The 21,021-nt window shown below is 50.8% G+C and overlaps 3 protein-coding genes and 1 pseudogene across 3 annotated transcripts, besides 8 other annotated features; all 4 read left to right on the forward strand.

The window, feature by feature from the left end:
* Positions 1 to 1,069: part of a mobile genetic element that runs on past the window's edge.
* Positions 1 to 21,021: part of a sequence feature (areas not merged during assembly with more than two copies in the genome that could not be assigned to a particular haplotype) that runs on past the window's edge.
* Positions 819 to 1,069: a mobile genetic element.
* Positions 2,451 to 3,476, forward strand: Tc00.1047053503861.50 (beta galactofuranosyl glycosyltransferase, putative; the record flags this gene model as incomplete). Its single annotated transcript, XM_812241.1, has 1 exon — positions 2,451 to 3,476. One exon carries the CDS (start codon positions 2,451 to 2,453, stop codon positions 3,474 to 3,476), a length of 1,026 nt encoding a protein of 341 aa, XP_817334.1.
* Tc00.1047053503861.40 (trans-sialidase, putative) lies at positions 6,261 to 9,374 on the forward strand (the record flags this gene model as incomplete). Its single annotated transcript, XM_812240.1, has 1 exon — positions 6,261 to 9,374. One exon carries the CDS (start codon positions 6,261 to 6,263, stop codon positions 9,372 to 9,374), a length of 3,114 nt encoding a protein of 1,037 aa, XP_817333.1.
* Positions 10,310 to 10,354: a sequence feature (A-rich).
* On the forward strand, positions 11,343 to 13,304 carry Tc00.1047053503861.30 (annotated as a pseudogene).
* Positions 14,001 to 14,045: a microsatellite.
* Positions 16,679 to 19,519, forward strand: Tc00.1047053503861.10 (retrotransposon hot spot (RHS) protein, putative; the record flags this gene model as incomplete). The annotated part of the gene is made up of 1 exon (XM_812239.1): positions 16,679 to 19,519. One exon carries the CDS (start codon positions 16,679 to 16,681, stop codon positions 19,517 to 19,519), a length of 2,841 nt encoding a protein of 946 aa, XP_817332.1.
* Positions 19,629 to 19,650: a sequence feature (AT_rich).
* Positions 19,830 to 20,260: a mobile genetic element.
* Positions 19,992 to 20,012: a microsatellite.

The following is a 21,021-nucleotide window of genomic DNA, read 5'->3' on the forward strand; positions in this document are numbered from 1 at the left end:
GCGGCCGGCCGTCACGCCACCATGGGGGAGGACCGCGAATCGGATGCTGCGAAGTACACCTTCCTGGGGGTACGATTTGATCACACTCACCGGGCGGTATCCCTGAGTGAAAGGTGTGCCCGGTCTGTATGCGCTATGCCGGCGCTCAATTCTTCAACCATAGCGGAAATGCAGGTTGTGGCTTCATGCTTTTTGTACGCGGCTGCCATTTTGTGCACGCGTTTATGCCAATACTACTTTTTCATCAAGGCAGTGCGACGAAGATTATCGGCACTTAACCGGGGAATTGTGCTGGAGACATCCCCGGCGAACCTACCGCCGTCAGCGGTTGGTTTGGGCGAGAGGTTACGACACATGATCGAGAATATAATCGTAAGCGAAACCTCAAGCCCACGGAAAAGGCATTGGCTGCCATCATCACGGACGCATCGATCCATGGATGGGGAGCCGTTTTTATTCTCCAGACTCCGGCGACGTTAAAATTGCCGGGGGAAATGGGAGAGGAAGCCTTTTCTATCATGCAGGCCGATGCTTGCGCGGTACGCTTAGCCTTATCGGCCTTTTCCGCCATCTTGCCATCCACCATGGACGTTTGGGTGGAAAACACTTCGCTGCAAGGAGCGGCGAATAAAGGCAGCTCGAAATCACACGCCTTGACGCGAGAGCTGCAACGGATATATGAGGTTTTGGACTCTCGCGGAATACAGATATCCTTTTTCCTACGTACGGCCAGCGTAAAACCCCGCAGACGGCATATCACACGGTCGTGTGTTTTTGCACTTCAGGAACTGGCGAGGGGGCGGAACTTGCGAAAGGGAGCGGCGGTGTCTTGTGGCTGCAGGACCCCAAAGTCTGCCACCTAGTAATAAATAAATATTCTATCGGAATGGAGTGAGCAGGGCCACAATTGAGACTAACGTATGGTATAACATATATACACTTACTAGGTGTTAAACTTTGGGAATGTGGTGAACCCACTCTTATTCCATTTATTCCTTTCTTATTCCTATCTGGTTTGGTTTCTATTATTGTTAAACTCATGATCCGGCCAGCTGCCCGGAAGATTATTCTAATTTATTTATCGATCTACCTCTCTTTATGTGTGCTTATATATTTCCTGTGAAAGGATTCTTTTCTGTAGAAACGCCCTTGCGAGCGCTTGCCAATTTCTTTTTCATTGATTACTTCTTTACATTTTGTTTTATTATTGTTTTTCATGTCTAACTCTGCCGCTGGGTTTTATTACAGGAAAAGAAAAGGGCTCAAACGGATGGAGACCCCTATGGTGGTGCTGCTTTTTGTTGTTTGCGCCCAATAGACCAATAACGAAAGAAAATTCGGCTATTACGCCAAGGTGCTGATTGAGGTACTGTTTCTTGTGGTTGTTTTTTGCGGTGGTGATGGGGGAGGTGATTGGGGAAACACTGGGCAAGAAATGTGACTTGAAATCCTGAACCGCGTTTTCTGGATGCCTGGAGGGTTGTTGCCCCGAGCTATAAAAATGCCCTGCATTGAAGAACAGTTATTTTATATTTTTGTGCCTGCGACGTCTTCGTGCTGAACTGAATTTTCTTTTTTTATTCGCGGGTGTCGATAGGACAGTTTAAAATATGTTTGTTGTTTTCGGGCATGTAGGATGGCTGGTGACTGTGCTTTTTTTGGGAGTTTACATGAGAGGAATGGGGATTGAGCGGTGCGGGATGTGTGGTGGGTGCCGCAGGCTTGTTGGCCCGCGATTTGGGTGCCCTCCAAAATTCATTGCATTTTGGGCTCCTCAACGAACACTTTTATTCTTTATGGAATCATGTGGTATTAAAGATGACACCCTCGACTGTTGTGTTTCGCCATTCTTTTTTTTTTTTACGGGATGTATGAGAGCTTTGCATGCTGCGGCGAGAACTGCATTTTTTACTGTGCCATTGGTCGCTTTTTTTTTGTTTTCATTCTTAGCCATTTTTACTTTTGTTGCTTATTTTATTGCTGGTCATGCTGAGACTACTGCGTGCTCCGTGCCTCCACTTCACTTACTAAATGGAGGTGCACGACCATTGCGCTGGAAGGAATCTTTTTTTTTTCACATTGACACGGAGCCATTCCTGCGCACCTTCTTTTTCTTTTATACTTCTTTTGCTTTCTTTCGGGAGCTACTCCCTTGGCCTTGCCTCCAACGGGATATGCGCAGAGTTACACGCGTTTAAAAAACCGAGGCCACGAGCCTTTTTTGGAAAGGATGCTTTATCTTTCTTCTAATATCTTTTTTTTTTGTTCATGCTGATATATATGTTTGCTTGTTTAGAGGTGGAACCTCTGTTTGGTGACGATCCCGCTCATGATGTTGAAGTTGATCCGACCATGGCGGACTATATCCACTGCGTCGGGGAAAGGCTTGTGGTGGATCCAACGACACGGCGGCTGGGGGAAATAATAGCGGGACGGTCGTTATCCCGTTGATGGTGGTCCCGCTGATGCTCGATCTGATGGACTTTCGGAGGATGATGTGCAACATCAGTGTGCCCATCCGGCTGTTGGTTTTGGTGCAGAACGGGCGGGAGGCGATGCTGTCGTTGTGCCTGCAGGAACTCGAGAGGGTCTATGGGTGGTCCGGACGCCTGATTGTGAGTCGTCACCCGGAAAACATCGGGTACAGCGCCGCCGTGAACATTGGGTCACGACTTGCACTCTCGCTGCCGCGCGAGGAAGTGCCTTTTGTTTTTGTGACAAACAGCGACGTAATGTTTTCACCCGATCTCCTTCCCAACCCTCTACGCGATGTGCATGAAATGACGAGGCATGATGCCGCTCGCATGGATGAATTGGCGGCGGAAGTGGCGAATGAGCCGAGCGAGTACAGTCCCGTTTTGCGACGGGGCGTGAGGGTGCTGCGCTCCACGGTGAACGATGGCCGATTGTCGACGTCTGCGCTGCTGCCTGACCGCATCCGTTATGCCTCTGCGAGGGAGCGTGAAACGATGTTTTCGAAGCATTGCGGGCACTTCTGCGCGTATTACAAAAGCAGTTTTTTTGCATCTGTTGTGTTGACACGTCTGGCGATAAGCACGGTGGGATATTTTGACGAGAACTTCTACCCAGCTTACATGGAGGATGTTGACTACAGCTTACGTCTCCGTTTGCTTGGATTTCGGGGGCAGAATGTTTTATACGGCAAATTTGTGCATCGCGGCAGCTCGAATATTCGTCTCTCGGAGCAACTGGAGCTACCGGACGCTCTCTGGTACCGTCGCGTCAAGTCTTTGATGACGAACCAACCATATGCCATGATGAAGTGGAACGGTCTAAAAGCATGCTGCGATGGGTACAAGGAGCCATATGACGGCATGATCCCCCTAGACGTTTGGGTGAAGGATGAGACACGCATACAGCGCATTCGGGTCCACGGGCATGATGAGAAGCAAGGAGTTCCAAAGGATGAGTACGACAGGAGGCTTTTGCACCCTTTGAGGACTAAAGGAAGATGATTCGGCAACAAACACAAGTTTTGCTTTCTTATTTTGTTTTCTTTAATTTTTAAAAATTTACACCTCTGTTTGGTTATTTACACGAATGATATTTAAGCGAGTACTTCATGGGTTTTAAGGAGCGCAAAAACATATATTTGGCATGACGGGGGAGGGCGGAGCGTCCAAACTTGGCCGTGTTGCCGAGGGTAGGAGAGGGAAGTAGAAATTAAGAAAAGTGATGATGATGAATGAGGGAGAAATAAAAGGGGAGGGAAGCAGAAAACAAGCCAAAAATATTGTGAGCACAACGCTGTTTCTTATCGTGGGCGATCGACACCGCAATTGGCCACTAATTTACCCACTGAAGGTGACACCCGTTTCCGCTGGATATGCTGCGTGCATATTTGTCGGGCTCTTTGTTTGTTCTGTTGGTTTGTTTGTCTCCCGCACATTTATTTCTCCGTGCCGTCTGACCCACTCGTTTATTATTCCCCTCCCTGTTTTTGTGCGTGCACCGAGAGAAGGGCTCGGGGACATGAAGTGCGCTCCCCTTCTGTGACACGCCACCAAAAACAGGAGAAAAAAAAAGAAAAGTGAAGTGGGGAGGGGAACCATCGCCACGCGTCTTTTTTCTCCGAGAAGACTGCTCGCCACGCCACTGAGGCGCGCCGTGTGCTTCACGAGGCCCGCTGGATTCGATTGGGGAGCCGTGAATGATGGTGCGTGTGAGTGTGGCGGATGCGTCTCCCAGGCGTCCCCAGAGGACCCTCTGGCCATTGGGACTGCGTGGAATGCGGGATTCCGCGGGGCCCTTTGCCCGTTTTGTTTTTATTCTTCCATCCGCCCATCCCAAACCTCAACACGGCGTCTGATCCAACGACTGCGACGGGATCCGTTGCGTATTTCTGGATCCTTTTTGCGTTGCAGCGGCAGGCCTGGTGTGTCCTGCTCGGCAGACACGGTGGACGGGACTGGGCTGCCCTATCGGGAAAACGATGGTCGCGGCGGAGCGTGTTGCGTACTTTGCAATTTGGCGTGTTTGTGGCGATCCTTGCGGATGATGTGACGGCGCCTGTTTTACTTGCGGGGAGAGAGGCGATGCTCCACGGTGATGCACACGTTGCGGGTGGAGGTTTCTCTTGCTGTTGGTTTTTGAACGTTTTTTCTTTGCTTGAACACCACAGAGGGCGGTGTCTGCGGACAGCAGAGCATTGCGAGGAGGGGCATCACACGATTTTTGGCGCGATGAGGCGGCTTCTATGAATTTACGGTGTTTATTTCCAGGACTGAGAGACTATCCTTTGTTGGAATGTATTGTGGGAGACCATCCGCGTTTTTGTTTTTGTTAGTTAATCCCTTGGCATTTGGTGTCTGCCGTGAAATGGATGTTGATGGCCGTTTTATGGCGCTGAGATGCATTTTTATTTATTTAATTGGCGAGTGGGTGAATTGTGTTGCGTTCTGCCATGCGGCTTGTTGCTGACGGCACGTGGCCACAGGGAGACGTTGTGAGCGCCTCCGACACGAGGTGCGATTGAGCAGTCATCTCCTCCGCTCGCCGGTACACGCCGTTGAGGCGGCGTGATGGTAATGAATCGGCCTCTCAGAAAAGCAACGAGAGGACGTTTGCTCCTTCCTGCTGCGGTGTACGAGTGAACCTACAATCCGTGGACGGGGTCGCTCTGCCTGTCGTATTTCTTTGAATTTCCATGAGGTTTTTACATGGCCATCCACACGCACATGCACGCAATCCCCCTGATTGCCCTCCTGTGGACGGGAGACCGGGATGCAAGGGAAAATGTGGCTTGTGCCAGCACGTGGTAAAGTCTTTCTTGGGAGGGATTGCGACTGTGATTTACGTCCTGGCAGGCAGGAATGGGATGAGAGGGGAGCGGAGGGGCGAGTAACAACGATCGTGTGCGGGGCAATGCGCAGTGAGTAGGGCGGAGCGGTTTTTATGTTGACTTTTCAAAGCATTTTTGTCTTTTTCTTTTGTGGCAATGGAAAGAAACTTTGGGTGATGTGTTGTGGATTACTTGCAGGTGATTCATCGCGGCAACGCCATTTGCGGAGAAAATGAATGACATCTGCGTGCGGCTTGTTTTGTGAGCGCGAGATGGTCGGGGAGGTTTTCAACGCCCCGAGAGGCCAGGAGCAAAGGGGCCTGCAGTGCTGCAAGCAGAGGGATGCACGCTCCTGTTGGTGGCGTTGCTGTGGAGCCCTGAAGTGCCTGCAGGGAGGTTGTTTTTCCCGCTTCATTTTTTTATTGATTGATGTTTGCCGCGGCCTTTTGAGGTGGGACGTGGGATGGACCGAGAGAGCGAGTGTCGTGTGACTGTGCTGTGAATTGGTGCCGCCCACGTTTGTGCAGGTAATTCCTTTTGTGTCCGCGTCGTTGCCGCGGCGGTCCACCGGGAGCGTGTGACCGATCACTGTATCACTTGCGGACTGTTTTGGTAGGACTTTGAATGGCGTCGCCGAATAATAAAATTCCGCGTGCATGTCTCTCTCTCTCTCTCTGTGCGTGTGTGTTGGCTTCCGCCGTGACTTGCCGTGTTTTTTTGTTTTCTGTGTGCAATTGTTTTCCATGCTGTTCCTTCTGTGTTCTCTCAAGTCCTGCACTTTGCGTGGGTGCTCTGCTCTGCTCCCCACTGACGTGTCTGATGTGCTGCCACTGTTGCTGCCTTCTCCACTTCTTGGACACAGACACGCTAGGAAAGAAAGCAACCAAACGCTAATCACCACTGTGAAATTCGAAGGCACTGAAAGGACCAACAGCACACACCACACACACATATTTTTATGCTCTCACGTGTTGCTGCAGTGAAGGCACCCAACAAACACAACCGTCGCCGCGTGACCGGATCCAGCGGAAGGAGGAGGGAAGGAAGAGAGAGTGAGCCGCAGAGGCTAAAAATGTCCCGGCGTGTGTTTACTTCCGCGGTGCTGCTCCTTCTCGTCATGATGATTTTCTGCGACCGTGGAGCTGCGGCCGTTGAGCAGGCAGGGGCCGCTGTTGACCCGTTTAAGGGGACGAAGTCGGTATCATTTGCTAATTGGAAGGAGTTTAACGAGGACGGAAGGAAAATCACCTCGCTCCGCGTTCCTGGCCTCGTTAAAGTGGGTGATGATGTATTTGCCGTTGCTGAAGCGCAGTGCGGGGAAAGGAATGGAGTCGGCAGCTGTGCTGGGATTGTGTCAAAGCACCTGGATATAAAGGATGACCCAATGGATATTTTGACGTCGGATATAAGTTTGTTTTGCATGCAACTTGGGGACACCGCCGCGAATAATTTTAGGACAACGGAATTGTTGCGACCAACGACAGTTGTAATTGAGGACAGTGTCTATATGCTCCTGGGAAACCAAAGCCGTACAAAGCCGCCGGTTGAAGATACGAATGAGCGGGGTCTTTTACTCGTGAAGGGAACTGTCACGGTGGATGGTGAAAAGAAGAAAATCAGATGGAATAAGACCCATGTGGTGAACCCTCAACGAAAAGGAGCATCTGTTTCCTTGACCGAGTTAATTGGCGGTGGAGGATCGGGTGCTGTGATGCGTGACGGCTCGCTTGTATTTCCCATGCAGGCCAAAGGCAAGGATGGAACGAGCGTTTTGCTGTCCATGAGTTTTGACCCGTCAGAGAACAAATGGGAGCTTCCATTCGAGACGCCTGGTAAGGGCTGCAGGGATCCAACCCTGGTGAAGTGGGAAGAAGACGAGGACGACGAAAGACTCTTCATGATGGCTCATTGTGATGGAGGCTACTATGACGTTTACATGTCCACTGAGAATGGAGGCAATTGGTATCCAGATCGTCAACCAATTACCCGCGTGTGGGGCAACTCACACAATCGATCAGGGCACGGTGTCCAGAGCGGATCCACCACTGCAATCATTGAGGAAAAGAAGGTGATGCTCATCACCGCGCCAGTGTATGAGAACGACAATGGAAAAGGTCGGCTTCATCTTTGGGTGACGGACACGGCACGTGTGTATGATGTTGGGCCGGTGTCTCGTGAAAATGATGACGCTGCCGCGAGCTCGCTGTTGATAAAAGATAACAATAAAGAGTTGATTTCACTGTACGAGAACAAGAAAGACGAAAAATACAATCTTGTTGCTGTGCGTCTGACCGAGAAACTGGAGCGGATACAGGAAGTGGTGAAGACATGGAAGGATTTGGACAGCGCCTTGAAAACATGCAGTCCCGGTTCAAGTGGCACCGTTGACGCGCGCAAAAAGCGTATGTGTAAAGGTCGTGTTCCCACTGATGGGGTTGTTGGCTTCTTGTCTGGTAACTTCTCTGAGAACACATGGAGGGACGAGTACCTTGGCGTGAACGCCATTGTACATGGACCGGCGGAAAAAAGGATAGGGGTTCCCAATGGATTGACGTTCAAAGGACCCGGAGCGTGGGCGGAGTGGCCTGTTGGCGACATGGGGCAGACTGTGCCGTACTACTTTGCTAACACCGAGTTCACTCTTGTGGCGACGGTGTCCATCCACGAGGTGCCGCAGAGTGGCAGCAGCATTCCTTTGGTGGGCGTGAGGATGAATGACACCGACAGCACGGTGCTTTTTGGTCTGTCGTACACCCATGACAAGAAGTGGTTGGCCATACCGGAGGGTGCTGGTGATGCGGAGGATTTTGTTGAGTGGAAACCAAACAGGACGTATCAGGTGGTACTGAAAATGAATTATGTTGAATGGACTGTCGTTGTGGATAAGGATGAAATCCAGAAGACGAAATATGATGAAAAACTGTTCAACTCACGCAGGATCTCACACTTCTACATCGGTGGGGACAGTAAGGACCAAAGTGCAACGGGCGGCCATGTGACGGTGACCAACGTCATGCTGTACAACGAACTGTTGGGAATTGAACTTTATGAACTCCATGCCAGCAAAGTCACTATTCCATCACTTGGCGCTGAGAAACATCCCACAGGACAGGTGGCCAGCACAGACGCTTCGGTTGCTTCCGAGTCAAATAGCAAAGAAAGCACCAGCTATGAGGAATTGAATGAGTATGATCCTGACGAAGAAGAGGAAGAAATAGTTGATGATCCGGTGCTTGCAGCGTCCCCTTCCGAGGCTGCCGCGGGATCATCTGTTTCTGAACCCGCCATTGCAACGGAGAGTGCAGGGGCTTCTCGTCCAGAGGACAATGCCCAGCTTTCCGAAGGCGAAACGTTTCAGCAAGCCACGCTGAATGAAGACAATGGATCGATGCAACGGGGTTCAGACCTGCATCCACAAGACCCACAGCCAGCGGAATTAACGGAGGTTACCGATGTTGAAATGTCCTCTGGAAGTTATGCTGAAGAGCAGCCAGAGGAGGAGGGAGAAGCAAATGACAGGAGTGGCGAATCAACGTCTCCAGTCGGTGCGTCGTTGAGTATGGCCACTGCCGCTGCATCAGTGTACGGTGAGCACCAAGTGCAACAAAGCGTTGAGCTTTCCGCTGAAAACAACGACGTGCGGTCCACTGGAACCAGAACCACCGGCACGGAGGAAAGCCTCAGCCTCGAGGTGGGGGACGGAAATTTCGAGAGAACAATGGGCTCAGACAGCAGCCTCACTCCTTCAAAGAGTGACGCCGAAACAACATCCGCGGAGAACACTGACGACGTCTCTCGGATTGAAGGAGACGAATTCTTTTTTGAAGACAGCAAGCAAGTGCCACAGACGGTCGACACCGCACCGGGCAACACAAACACCACGCCTGGGGAAACCGCGATCCCGTCGGAGTCCAACGCTACAACACCCTCGGACACTGAAATTTTGCTTGAGCACGCTCATTACGGCGACTTGGCGGCCATGGCTCTAATTGCTGAGAGCACCGTGCATGTGTGTGTGTCTCGGGTGTTGTTGCTGCTTCTGGGGCTGTGGGGTATTGTGGCTCTCTGTTGAATGAATTGGGGAGAGCAAAGTTGCGAAATTCTGTGGAGCAACAGCTGAGCGGCATCCCAGCATTACTCAATGAGTTTTTTAAATTCCACTTCCTTTTTCTTTTTCTTTTTTTTTTCTGCAAACCACTTTCCCTTATCTTGCTTGTTGTTTTAGGACAATCACTATGGACGTTTTTTCTTTTCTACTCTTCCCTCTTCAATTGTTTGTTGCTGCACTCTTCCTGTGAGGGTGCCGTGTGTTTCCGCCCAACTGCTCCACTCGCACACCCACCGACACGCTCATGACGACGGCCCTGTGCGCCTCGCCTGCTGCACGCATGAGGAGGGGCCGCGACGAACGGCGCGCTGAGGGAGCCGTGACGTGTGGGCGTGCGACGAGGCCCGGTGGGGCGGAGCACACATTTCTTTCCCTCTTGTTTTGTTTTCTTGCGGCCAGGGCGGGCAGACACCCGCAGCGCCACACACACAGCCACACCCTGCCGCTTTTAAAAAGGAGTTTTGCTTGCTTTGTGTGTTTATTTCATGCGCTGTCGCACCCTTCGTGCCGGCAGTCCCGTCAGTACTTCTCTCCCTCCGATGATTTTTTTTTTCTTTTGCGGCGCTCACTCTCCCGATGAAGTGACGCGACTCCCGTCATTTCTGCGTGCTTCTCTCAGTCCCCACACACGAGTGACTGTGCTCTGTGGGCCGCACTCACGCGCCGATGAGAGGGCTGAGGGGAGCAGCAACACGCAGATGACCCCATGAAATATAAACGATGTGCGGACACATGGAGGGTCGGACGGTTGAAGGACATTTAAATATCTTTTAAAATTTATTTTCGGACAAAATATGCAGACAATTTCTGGAGCAACATGGTAGTTAGGTGCTTTTTGTGTGGTTCTTTTTTTCCTTTTTTTTCTTCATTTTTGTGTGTAACCGTAATAGAGGACGACATTTCTTCTTTTTCTTTTTTTTTTTTCATTTTTTTTTCCTTCTTTTCAAAGTGTGAGGTGTGGAAGGTGAAGATGAATTTTTCTTTAATTTTAATAAGTTTTTAATGAATTGCCGCTGCTTTGTCTGCAGTGCAATATCATGAGCTTGAGCAGTCTTTTTCTCTTTATTTCTGCCATGCACTTCTGCCGTACATTTTAGTTTGTGCGTCCCCTCACATGCTCTGCTCCTGTTTTTACTTTTTTGCCTCGTGTGTCTGCAGGCACACACAACCACATGCACGCACAAGATGCACATTGCAGCGGATTTTGATGCTTCTTTTGTAGCGTGTGCTGGCGGTTGCGGGTGGCTGCTGCCTCTTTTAGTGGGCATGAAGGGAAGGAGGGGAGAGGGAGCGCGCACGGCGAGTCACTCTTCCTGCGGGTGTGATGCAACATCTATGACCGCTTTGAGTCGGGCATCAAATTCCATTCCGTGTGACCGCGTGGAGTGAGGCGCCCGCGTCATGGGTGAATAAGGATCCGCCTCCGCGTGTGTCTCTTTGGGTGGTTGCTCGCTCGGTGTGCGCTGTGTGCCGGCTGTGGGTTACTTCTCCTCTTCCATGGCGGACTGACGGCATTGCTATGGTGCATGTGTGTGCGTGAGGGCTGGTGTGGAGTTGCCGGTCAGGGTGATGGCGTTGGCTGTGCTCTTCCCGAGACTGGCGCTTTTATCGTGTTCCGCACTCCTCGTGGGTGCTCTGCTCTGCTCCCCACGGACGTGCCTGATGCATTGCCGCTGCTGCTGCTGCCCTCTCCACTTCTTGAACACAGGCACACGCTAGGAAAGAAGGGAAGACAAGCGATAAACGCTACTGTGAAATTTGAAGGCACTGAAAGGACCAACAACAGCACACACACACCGCCCACACATACATATTTATGTGCTCTAACGTGTTGCTGCAGTGAAGGCACCCCGCACACACAACCGTCGCCGCGTGACCGGATCCAGCGGAAGGAGGAGGGAGGGAAGAGAGAGTGAGCTGCAGAGGCCCAACATGTCCCGGCGCGTGTTTGCTTTCGGGGTGCTGCTTCTTCTCGTCATGATGATTTTCTGCGGCACTGGAGCTGCGACCGCATCGACGGGGGAGAATCAATTTATTGCGCGGCTGTCGTGGGTGGCCTTTATTTTGTTTTGGGACGAACGCATTTGGAACCGAAGAATGGGACTGGTGCAAGTGGAAGGAGGGATTCATTTGGATCGCTCGCTCTTGTGGGTGTTGGTGGAGTGACGGTTGTCTTTGATGGAGGTTACACGACGCTTAATGATAACGATGGGGCACCGAGTGTGCTTTCTCATGCGGATATTGTGGCGGGTTCCATCTTTTTTGCGTGTAATCTGTCTTCTTTTTTTTATGGGTTTAATAATGGCCGGAATACACACATCTTATTGAGCACAGCGAATATAAAGGGTGTTGTAGGCTCCGCTTTCAATCCCACGGCAATTGAGAGCGGCAATAGGGCGTTTCTTCGTGCGGGAAGCTAGCAAAATTTTGGTACGAATGGTGGGTTCAATTGGGCGTTGAGAGACCGTGATGTTCAACTGGTTGTGGGTGAATTTACGCAGCCCAATGACGGCAGACGGAGCGAGCTGATCCACTGGTGTGAACCCAAATTGCTGTGATCACAGATCATTCCCGGACTCACGAACGCGGTGCGAATGGATTGAAGGGTTTTTTGTGGCTCAGGTGTTTTGAATGGCACGCTTGTGTCCCCGTGATTGCGTACAATGACGAAAAAGACGATTTCTCCATGATCATCTGTTCGACGGACGGCGGCAGAAGCTGAGTGCTTTCAAGGGGCATTTTTCCTGCGGACTGCATTGACCTTCTCATTGCCGAGTGGGAGCAGGGACAACTTCTCGTGATTACTCATTGCTATGGGAGCCGGTACTGCAGAGTGCACGAGTCACGTGACAAGGGGACAATGTGGGTGGAATTACCCGGGGCAATTGCAGGCGTTTGGGCCAATTCACAATCGGATCTTTGGGAAAAGAGCTTGCGTGTGGGAGCCATTGTCACTGCGACCGTTGGAGGAGAGAGCGTCATGCTGTAGGCTTGGGAAGTGAGCTCCCCGTGGTGGGAGAGTGAGGCCCATGCGCTCTGCGTTTGGGTGACTGACAGCAACCGCGTGTTTTGTGTTGGACCGGCTTACATGGACACTGTTCTGAATAAGCTGATTGCCAACGCCCTGCTGTACTCGGATGGTGCGTTGCACCTTGTGGGAGCGAGGGACAATGAAGAGAAAAGCAGCCTGTTTCCTGCCCCCCTGACGGAGGAGCTGCAGATGATCACTTCCATCCTCCGTAATTGGGCGGACGTGGACGATTCTTTCTCCGCGTCGTCCGTATGTACGGTGGGTCTGTTTGGATATCTTTCCAACGCAGGCACTGCCAACACGTGTATCGACGAGTGCCGTTGCATGATTGCAACGGTGACGAATGACAACAATGTCACAAATGGGCCTCAATTCGCAGGGCAATGTTACCCGTGAACCGTTGGGAGGATAATAATCACTGTGGCTTTGTGAATTACGAATTCTCTCTTGTGGCGACGGTGGCTATTTGCGAGACACACGCAGGCGCCAAGAGTATCCCTTTGATTGGCGCGAAGGAAACAGGCCGCACTGCGCACTCTGGACTGTCGCACAGCCATGAAAGGAGTTGGGGATGTTCAACGCAAACAAACACACCGGCCTTTGGGAGTTGAACAAACAATAACGAGTGGTGCTCACGCTGCAGGACCGGCAACAAGGCCTTCGTATAGATCAATGGTGAGTATGTGTGGGATGCTGAAACGACATCATCATCGGGAAAGGGGCCACGCGCGAATTCACACTTTTACATTGGAGGGGATGGGAGCAGTGCGAGCGACACCGGGAGCCAAAACAAGTATTTGACAGTGACGAGTGTCTTTCTGTACAACCGCATATTGACCCGGGAAGAAGCCGCAAAAGTTGGTGCCAGCAACCTTGCTCTTCCAGAGTCTCTTTCTGGGAAAGTGTTTGAAGGACCGGATGATCCAGCGGGAACTGGCGGTGGCTCCAAAGATAGAAACGCCTCTCAGCTCACGAACAACACTTTTTTGGAGAAGGACTCTAGTGGCTACGGCACGGTGTGTGTGTGTGTGTGCCTCGGATCTTGTTGCTTCTCCTTCTGGGGCTCTGGGCATTGCAGCTCTCAGCTGTGTGAGAAGGTGGGAGTGGAGCCGCGACTCCCCGTGGAAAAGGGTGTGCAGCTTTTCAGGAAGACTCAATGCACTCCGTTGAGGACTTTTTATTTATCCCTTTTGTTTTCACCTCTGGATATAATGTGCTGCTGGTGCCTTGTTGGAGGGATCAGAACCCCTGCCTTTTTACTATTTTTTAATTTATTTTTCGTTTGCCGCTAGCTGCACACTCTCATGAGTGACGTGTTTCCCCCTGTTTTATTTGCTTTTGTTGCACCGCACGCGGTGCCGGCCTCATTGCTGTGCAGTCCCGCGGACTGTACAAAACGAGGGTTGGAGGAAGAGGCCGAGTGCCTCATGAAATGTGAGGGATTTCGTGTGGACACGTGGAACACTGCGATCTTTTTTTCCCCTCTCTGTAAGCAACATATGGAGATGCACAATTCCTGCTGCGCTGAGGGATGCACGAAATGAAAGTCCACTGAGGTGATTTATTTCTTTTTTTCCTTATTATTATTATTTATTTATTTATTTTTGCTGAACCTACGCCCTTTTTCTTGGTTTTCTGTATTTGGCAATTTGCTGCGGCTTGTTTTATTATTTGCTTTGCTGAATGCCACTATGTGTCTTTGTGTCCCATTGGGTATCCCACTGCTAGCTGTGCAGTTGACACGCTCTCATCACTTTTTCTTTTCTGCTAGAAGCATCGATAGTCCGCGACGACGATCGTTTGTGTTCCCCCATTGCGATGGTGCGAGGGTGACTGGGCGCCCTGTTGAGTGCGCTCGGAGGGGAGCGGATGGTGTGCGCCGTGCCTCACTGTGAGTGTGGGGCGCCACCGCCACGACCTGCTGTGAGGCGTAACGCTATTCCTTCGGGGCAGAGGTAAGTAAAGGACTGTGGTGAACTTGGATGCGCCTCGTTCCTCTTGTTGTGGCTGTGGGTGTGTGCTATTCGCATTGCTGTTTTGCGGTACGGTGTGGATGGCGGTGCTTCTGCGTGTGTCTTCTTGAATGCACTGTGCGGCGGGCTTCTCTTCTCCTTGTCCTTGCCCTTTTGTGAGTGGGGGGTGAGTGTGGGTGGCTGTCGACCTGCCCCGAGCATTGGGGTCCACACACGTGAGGCTCATCTTGGCAGCCTCTCGCAGCTTCCATGCCTCGTGACAGAGCGAGGGAAGAGTGGCGTGTTTCCTCCTACTATAGACCCATCAATTCCGAGCAGTTGGAGTGAAATTAAAGGGAACAAGCGTGTGTGTCTTCACCTTCTTGCGGGAGGACGCGCAGAGGTTGGTTTTCTTTTGTTAATCTGTTCGTTCACGGTGTCTGTGTTGACGTTATTATTATTTTTTTTCCAGCGGCATTCATTTTGCGATTTGTGCGTCTTTGGTGTCCAAAGTTTTCCGCGCCGCCAAATGGGATGTTGCGCAGGATCGGCATACATGGATGTGCAAGAGCATTGTGTCGCTCGCCCGTAATAACACACACGCGCACACAGTTTCAGCGCGTCTGACACGTCACGTTCTTCAGAACGGTCGAAATCACTTGCGGGACGTCACTTCATTTGCGGCGTCGGGACAGCGAGGGAAAATGGAGAGATATGCCGAGAACGTAATGCCCCTCCATAATACCGCAGGCTGGCGGCGACAAGGATCGGAGAGCTTCTACTCAACATTGAGAAGAGTGCAGCACTCTGATGATCCGTCTTTTGCGCTTTAGGAACTTCGAATGTAGTGTGCACCGTGTGGGTCTTTTTGCTGCGGATATGCAGAAGGGTGATGTGGGGTGGAATTATTGTTGAGGGCAGCACGGACGCCGCCTGACCTTTATGGGAGGGATGAGTGGTGTTATTCCGTGCTTCCTGGCCTGCGTTGTCGCACTCATGCTGTGTGTGCGGATGGCCACAGTAGTGGAGCTGAATACGGTTCAATGTGTGTTGCTCACGGGGACTGCGCGACACATGTTTTTTGTTGGGCTTCCCAAAAGGAGGGGCGCATCGCCATTGCGTGATTCCCGCGGCAGTTCATTACTCTGAGACTGTGCGTGCCGCCGTCCGCTGCGCCACTGCAAGCCTTTGCCTTTGTGAGAAATGGGGAGCGTGACTGCTGTGGCGGTGGTCGAATGTTCCCGAATTGGTACTTTTGGTGATCCCACTTGGAGCGCCGAGCAGCGAGGGGCCGCACACGCCCAGGAGGTTGGAGTGTCAGCTGCAACCGCACTTGCGATTTGCAGTTGGGATGTGGCATGTTTCTTTGTTATTTTTATTTTTGGTGATATGTGGGGCAGCGGTGTGTTGGCGTGTGCGGGCTGCTCATGGCTGCCGGTGTTGTCTTTCCTGCTGTTCTCCCGCTCCAGTCCTTTGCGTGCGACAGACAAAACGTTTTTACGGGCGTGTGGTGGGGCCGCGTTCTTCTTTGGAAAAAAGGCCTTCCGCAGGCATAATGAGACTGCCGCCCGTGCCACACGAGGCGGTGGGGAAGATCCTGGGATTTTTTTTGCGGGGTGGCACCGCACTCTTGCCGTGTGGTTGATTTGTATTCCGCAGTGCACGGTGAGGGGGATGTGCGGTGACAACTTCCTCAAGTGGAGCGACACGAGCAGCACGGGGAGCGGAACGGAGGAGTGGTGGCTGCGTGCTTTCCAGTGATACGTGAATGGCGAATGCAATATGAAAGGCAGCGTCACGGCAATCTTTTGCCAATGCACACCGCAGATATTTTCCACAAAGCATGCAGGTTGCACTCTTTTCTGTTGTGTGGGGAATTACCGTGATGCATCGCTGTTGCGGTGTGTATGATTTGTCCTCCCTGCATGTGGCCGTTGCTGCACCGAATTCTCCTCCCACTTTTGTGTGTGTGTCAGGGTTAATGTGCACAGGGGTGCGGGACCGTGGCGAGCGGTATGCGTGGAGGAGCCCTCCGTGCGCACCACGTTGTTGTTATTGTTGGCACCCACCAACACTGTGCTGGGTGGATGACATCCACATATCGTTGTGGTGGTCCTCGTGCATTTGGTGTGCACCGAATACTGTGCCGTCACACTGTGTGGGTGAGTCTCTTGTTGTGGCTTCGAGCCATGACTCTGCCTATTGTATTTCTTTTTCTCATTCTCCGCTTTGGGTGGTTATTGTTTAGATCTAACTCAAACTAACTAAGAAAGCAAGGAGAAACAATGTCTGGAAGGCCCGAGGAAGGACTTTACGGCAATGTGGAGAGTCAATCGTCCAATGTCTCGCAGGGAGGTCGGAGAAGAACGAGGTCGGAATTTGAGGGTGACACAGATTACTCCTCTACGACTCGCATAAGATTGGAGGGAATGTATCGACCGCAGTGGACCATGAGCAGCAGCGTAAAGGACATTCTGCTGGAGGGAAGCACTCTCAGGACTGACATGAAGCTGAATGAATTCATTCGGAGCAACTTGGGCGAGGAGTGGGTTGTGGAAAGAAATGGGAATGTTATTATGGAGGCGTTTGTTCGGAGACCCAATGCTTACGTACAAGACCAGCAGCTTCTTGAAGAGATTCTTAACTTAACTGCGTACCAAGCGCTGAAAATGGAGCTGGAGGAAAGGAAAATACTATTGGAGGCTATTTATAAGCTTCATCACGAGGGTGTGTATTTTCTCAGGCAATGGGGGGAGCATGAGGGAAAGGACACGGTCTCTTCTCATGCAAGGGGAAAACTAAACGGAGTACTCACTGGGATAGAGATAGAAGAAAAAGAAAGGCGTGATGCGGAAGGAGAAAAAGCAAGGCGTGAGGAAAAAGCAAGGCGTCATGCGGAAGAAGAAAAAGCAAGGCGTGAGGAACAAATCAATTTTAACTTAACTCTCAGCATTAAAGACGCAATTTTTCAAGGAAGAGCTCGCGTCTATAAAATGAAGCTGAATCGTTTTCTAAAGATGGAATTGGACGGCAGAGGCGTCGCAGACACCAATCGGAGTGTTTTGCTGAAGGAGTTTTTCAAGGACCCCACGAGGTATGTCCGCGATGCGGGAGTATTGAACGAAATACAGGCATCAGATGCTTATTTGGGGGCCGAGAGGGCTGTACGGGAGGAAATGGATATGGAAAAAGATTTAAGGAAGCTCCACTATAAACATTTAAGAACTCTGTTGGGGTGGTCAACAGCTACTGCGGAGATAAGAGCAAGTGTTTGCGACATCACCAAAAGGTTTTTGGATGCAGCCCTTCAGGAAGCAAGGAACCCAACGACGACGAGTGCAGTGATGAATCTGGAGGGATTGTACGAGTCTGTGTACAATGCGAGGTGGCATCATGCGGTGGAAGTTGTTGGCGGCGAAAGGACGCAAACGGGGACTGGAATGGAGGCGAAGGAGGGGAAACCGAAAAAGTCATGGACGTACAGGGCAGTTGGTGACACTCTCGAAAAGGATGACGCTGTGCAGCAATCCGGTGCAGCACCTCCCGTGTTGATGGTGCTCACCTCGGACAGGGGATGGCCGTACACGCTGAATGGGCCGCATGGATGTGGTAATGACTTGTGTGTTAACTGCGAGGTGGAGCGAGTGTGGCAAATCGTCCTTGACGATCTCACCAAGTGGCTCAGCAACTCTGATTTGACTCTCAATCCTTCACCTTTGCCGCGTGTGTTGATTGGGACGCCCGGGATCGGGAAGTCGATGAATGCCGGCTCGTACCTCCTCTACCAGCTGCTGCACTACGATGTGGAGAAGCTCCAAGTGGTTATCCACTGTTTTGGAAGTGCGATGTACGTGTTTGACAAAACCACCAAAACCGTGACAAAATACATGGGTAACAAAACATCGAAGAGTGTTTTGGGTGGTTTGTGGCAGCGTGGGATGAAAGGGTATATTATTTACGATGTGGCAAAGAAAGGAACGCCGCCCGACCCAGATTTTGCGCCCTCCACCGGATGGGGCATGATTGTGGTGTCATCGCCAAACCTGGACAACTATGATGAGTGGAAGACGCAACTAAAAGCCAGTCGAATCATCATGAATTGCCCCGACGAGGTGGATGTGAAGGCGATGTGTGCGTGGATGAAACGAGGTCTGGAACAAGATAAGCAAGCGGGATACTGGGAGAAGGTTGAAAAACGCATGGAAAAAGTGGGGCCGATTCCACGTCACATCTTTGATGAGAATGAATATGGAAGACGCTTGGCTGCCGTTGATGATGCCTTGTCAGCGATCAAAGATACTGATGTTGAAGAGTACTTTTCCATGGGAGGAGAAGAGAAAAAATGGTATTCCAAGAATCCGTGTCACAAACTCGTGAAGATTGTCCGGGAAAGAAAAGTTGAAGGTACTGAGGTATTTCTCAACGCATCGATATGTACTGATATCGAGTTTCGAATTGCAGACCGTTTGGCAAAGAAAAAGGGTGCGAAGGATCTTTTGTTGCTAATATTGGCATCGCGTGGTACTCTTGCTTCCCAACTTGTGGAACAATTAGGTTTGCGCGCCTTCATGTATGGGGAGTTTGTCATTGCATTATTAAAGGAACTCAAGGAGCTGCCGCCACCATCGCCTTCCAAACCACGGTCCTCGGTGCTGAATGTAAACCATCAAGGGTACCCCACTCGTGCCGTTGGATTAAAGGAACTGCAGGGTGGTGTCACGAGGATTCCGATGGAGTACGGGGTGCTGTACATACCGAAGGTTGAAAACTTTCCGCTGGTGGACGGTTTTTTCTTTGTTGATTCGCCGCGGAAGACGTTGGTTGGGCTGCAGATTACGACGGCGGGTGAGCACCACACCATACCCAGCACTGTGAGGCTGTTCAAAAATAATATGGCGACATATTTTAATGGTTGGGAGGAATTATCCCGAGACATGTCGTGGGAGATTGTTTACGTGCAGCACGAAAACAGCACAATGATAACGAACTGGCAGAGATGCGGTCCCGTCAATACCGAAAATTTGAGCCTCGCTGAAAACGAGATTGTGGCGTTCTGGAACGGAAAGGTACACCAATACCAGTTTGCGTTGACAACTGATTTTGTAAATAAAATCCGAGAAATGTGAATACAGAAATCTTTTAGAAATGGTATAGGCAAGGAAATTGAAAAAAATAATTGGGGAACAAAGTGCATTTTGTTTTGGTGAAATATATTGGGAAGTATTTAAACGATTCTTAATTATTTTTTTTTTTATATGTGTGTGCCTACGAGGTCTAGACAGTGAATGCCTTTCGTTTCAGAGAACTGTTGTGATCGGCAGTGCCACACTCACCACACCCTCTTTTCATTTTATTTTATTTTTTCCACCAGAGGCGCATCGTCACTAGAGGCTGTTGCGCACTACAGGGGCCGCATAATTTTTTTTCATTTTCATGGGATTTTGTGAAAAGAATACTTGAGAGGATGGCTGGCTGCCCAAATAAATTCATATCTCGCGCAAACGAAGATATCTCTCCACAACTTTTTTCTCTTTTATCGCACTGTCTTTTGGGAGACCGCGATTGAGGGAATCAGGGAGCCGACAGCTGCCAGACGAAATTATTATTATTATTATTATTTTTGCCGTCCCACCCACTTTGTGATCCCCACCTTCTGGCTGGAGGAGCCCCAAAGGCCTGCCGCTTCGCGGGGAATAAGTGTTTCTAATTCTAACCATGTGCGGAAGTCAACGGCAATGATTAGCAGAATGTGTATACATAGACATATTGGGGAAAACATTACGGAGAACTCAATACCTCTCCATTTACCGCTTTTTTTCCTGTCCTTTTTGGATAATTTCAGAATCCGGCCAGCGGCCCAGAAGATTTCTTCCTCTGTGAAGGTGTGCAGTTATTTTTTGTGTCGGTGATGAGGCAAACCGACACTCAAAGTGAACAAAATAAAATGAAAAAGAAAAGGACGATAATGTGGCGGTGTTGTTGTTCGTTGCACATTGCGTTGCTGCGGAGGCGGTGGGCCTTGACTGTTTTACAGACAGGCGTCGCAGCGCGGCTGCATGGCGCACCGACCGTCCCGCCGTGCGAGTGCCACGCCCAACGCCATTGGGACTGCGGGACGAAACAGCCGCGACTGTCCTTTGGAGCCAGCGGCACCTGCTGGCCGCAGTTGCGTGGTGCGAGTGGGATGCTTCACCGCACGGGTGTTGTGATGGCACCTCGCCGTGGCTCTTGTGATGGTTCCGACGCTGCAGCTTGACATGTGGCGGGGAGTAACGTGTGGCCGCAGTGGACCATGAGCAGCACCAACATGAGGCTGAGTGATTTTCTTACGATGGAATTGGACGGCAGGGGCATTTTGCGCGCCAATTGGGATGTCTTGCTGGAGGAGTTTTTTAAGGACCCCAAGAAGTATATTTGCGATGCGGGAGTATTGAATGAAATACAGGCATCAGGTTCTTATGCGAGGATGGAGGGGACTGTAAGGGAGGAAATGGGTTTGGAAGAAGATGTACGCAGACTTCATCACGAGGGTGTGTTCTTTCTCGGGCAATGGAGCGACTATCAAGGAAAGGATACGGTCGCTCTACTTGCAAGGGAAAAACTAAACAGAGTTCTCACTCAGGTACTG

The sequence above is a fragment of the Trypanosoma cruzi genome, genomic scaffold (genome assembly GCF_000209065.1).
Source record: "Trypanosoma cruzi strain CL Brener 1047053516345 genomic scaffold, whole genome shotgun sequence".
NCBI lineage: Eukaryota > Euglenozoa > Kinetoplastea > Trypanosomatida > Trypanosomatidae > Trypanosoma > Trypanosoma cruzi.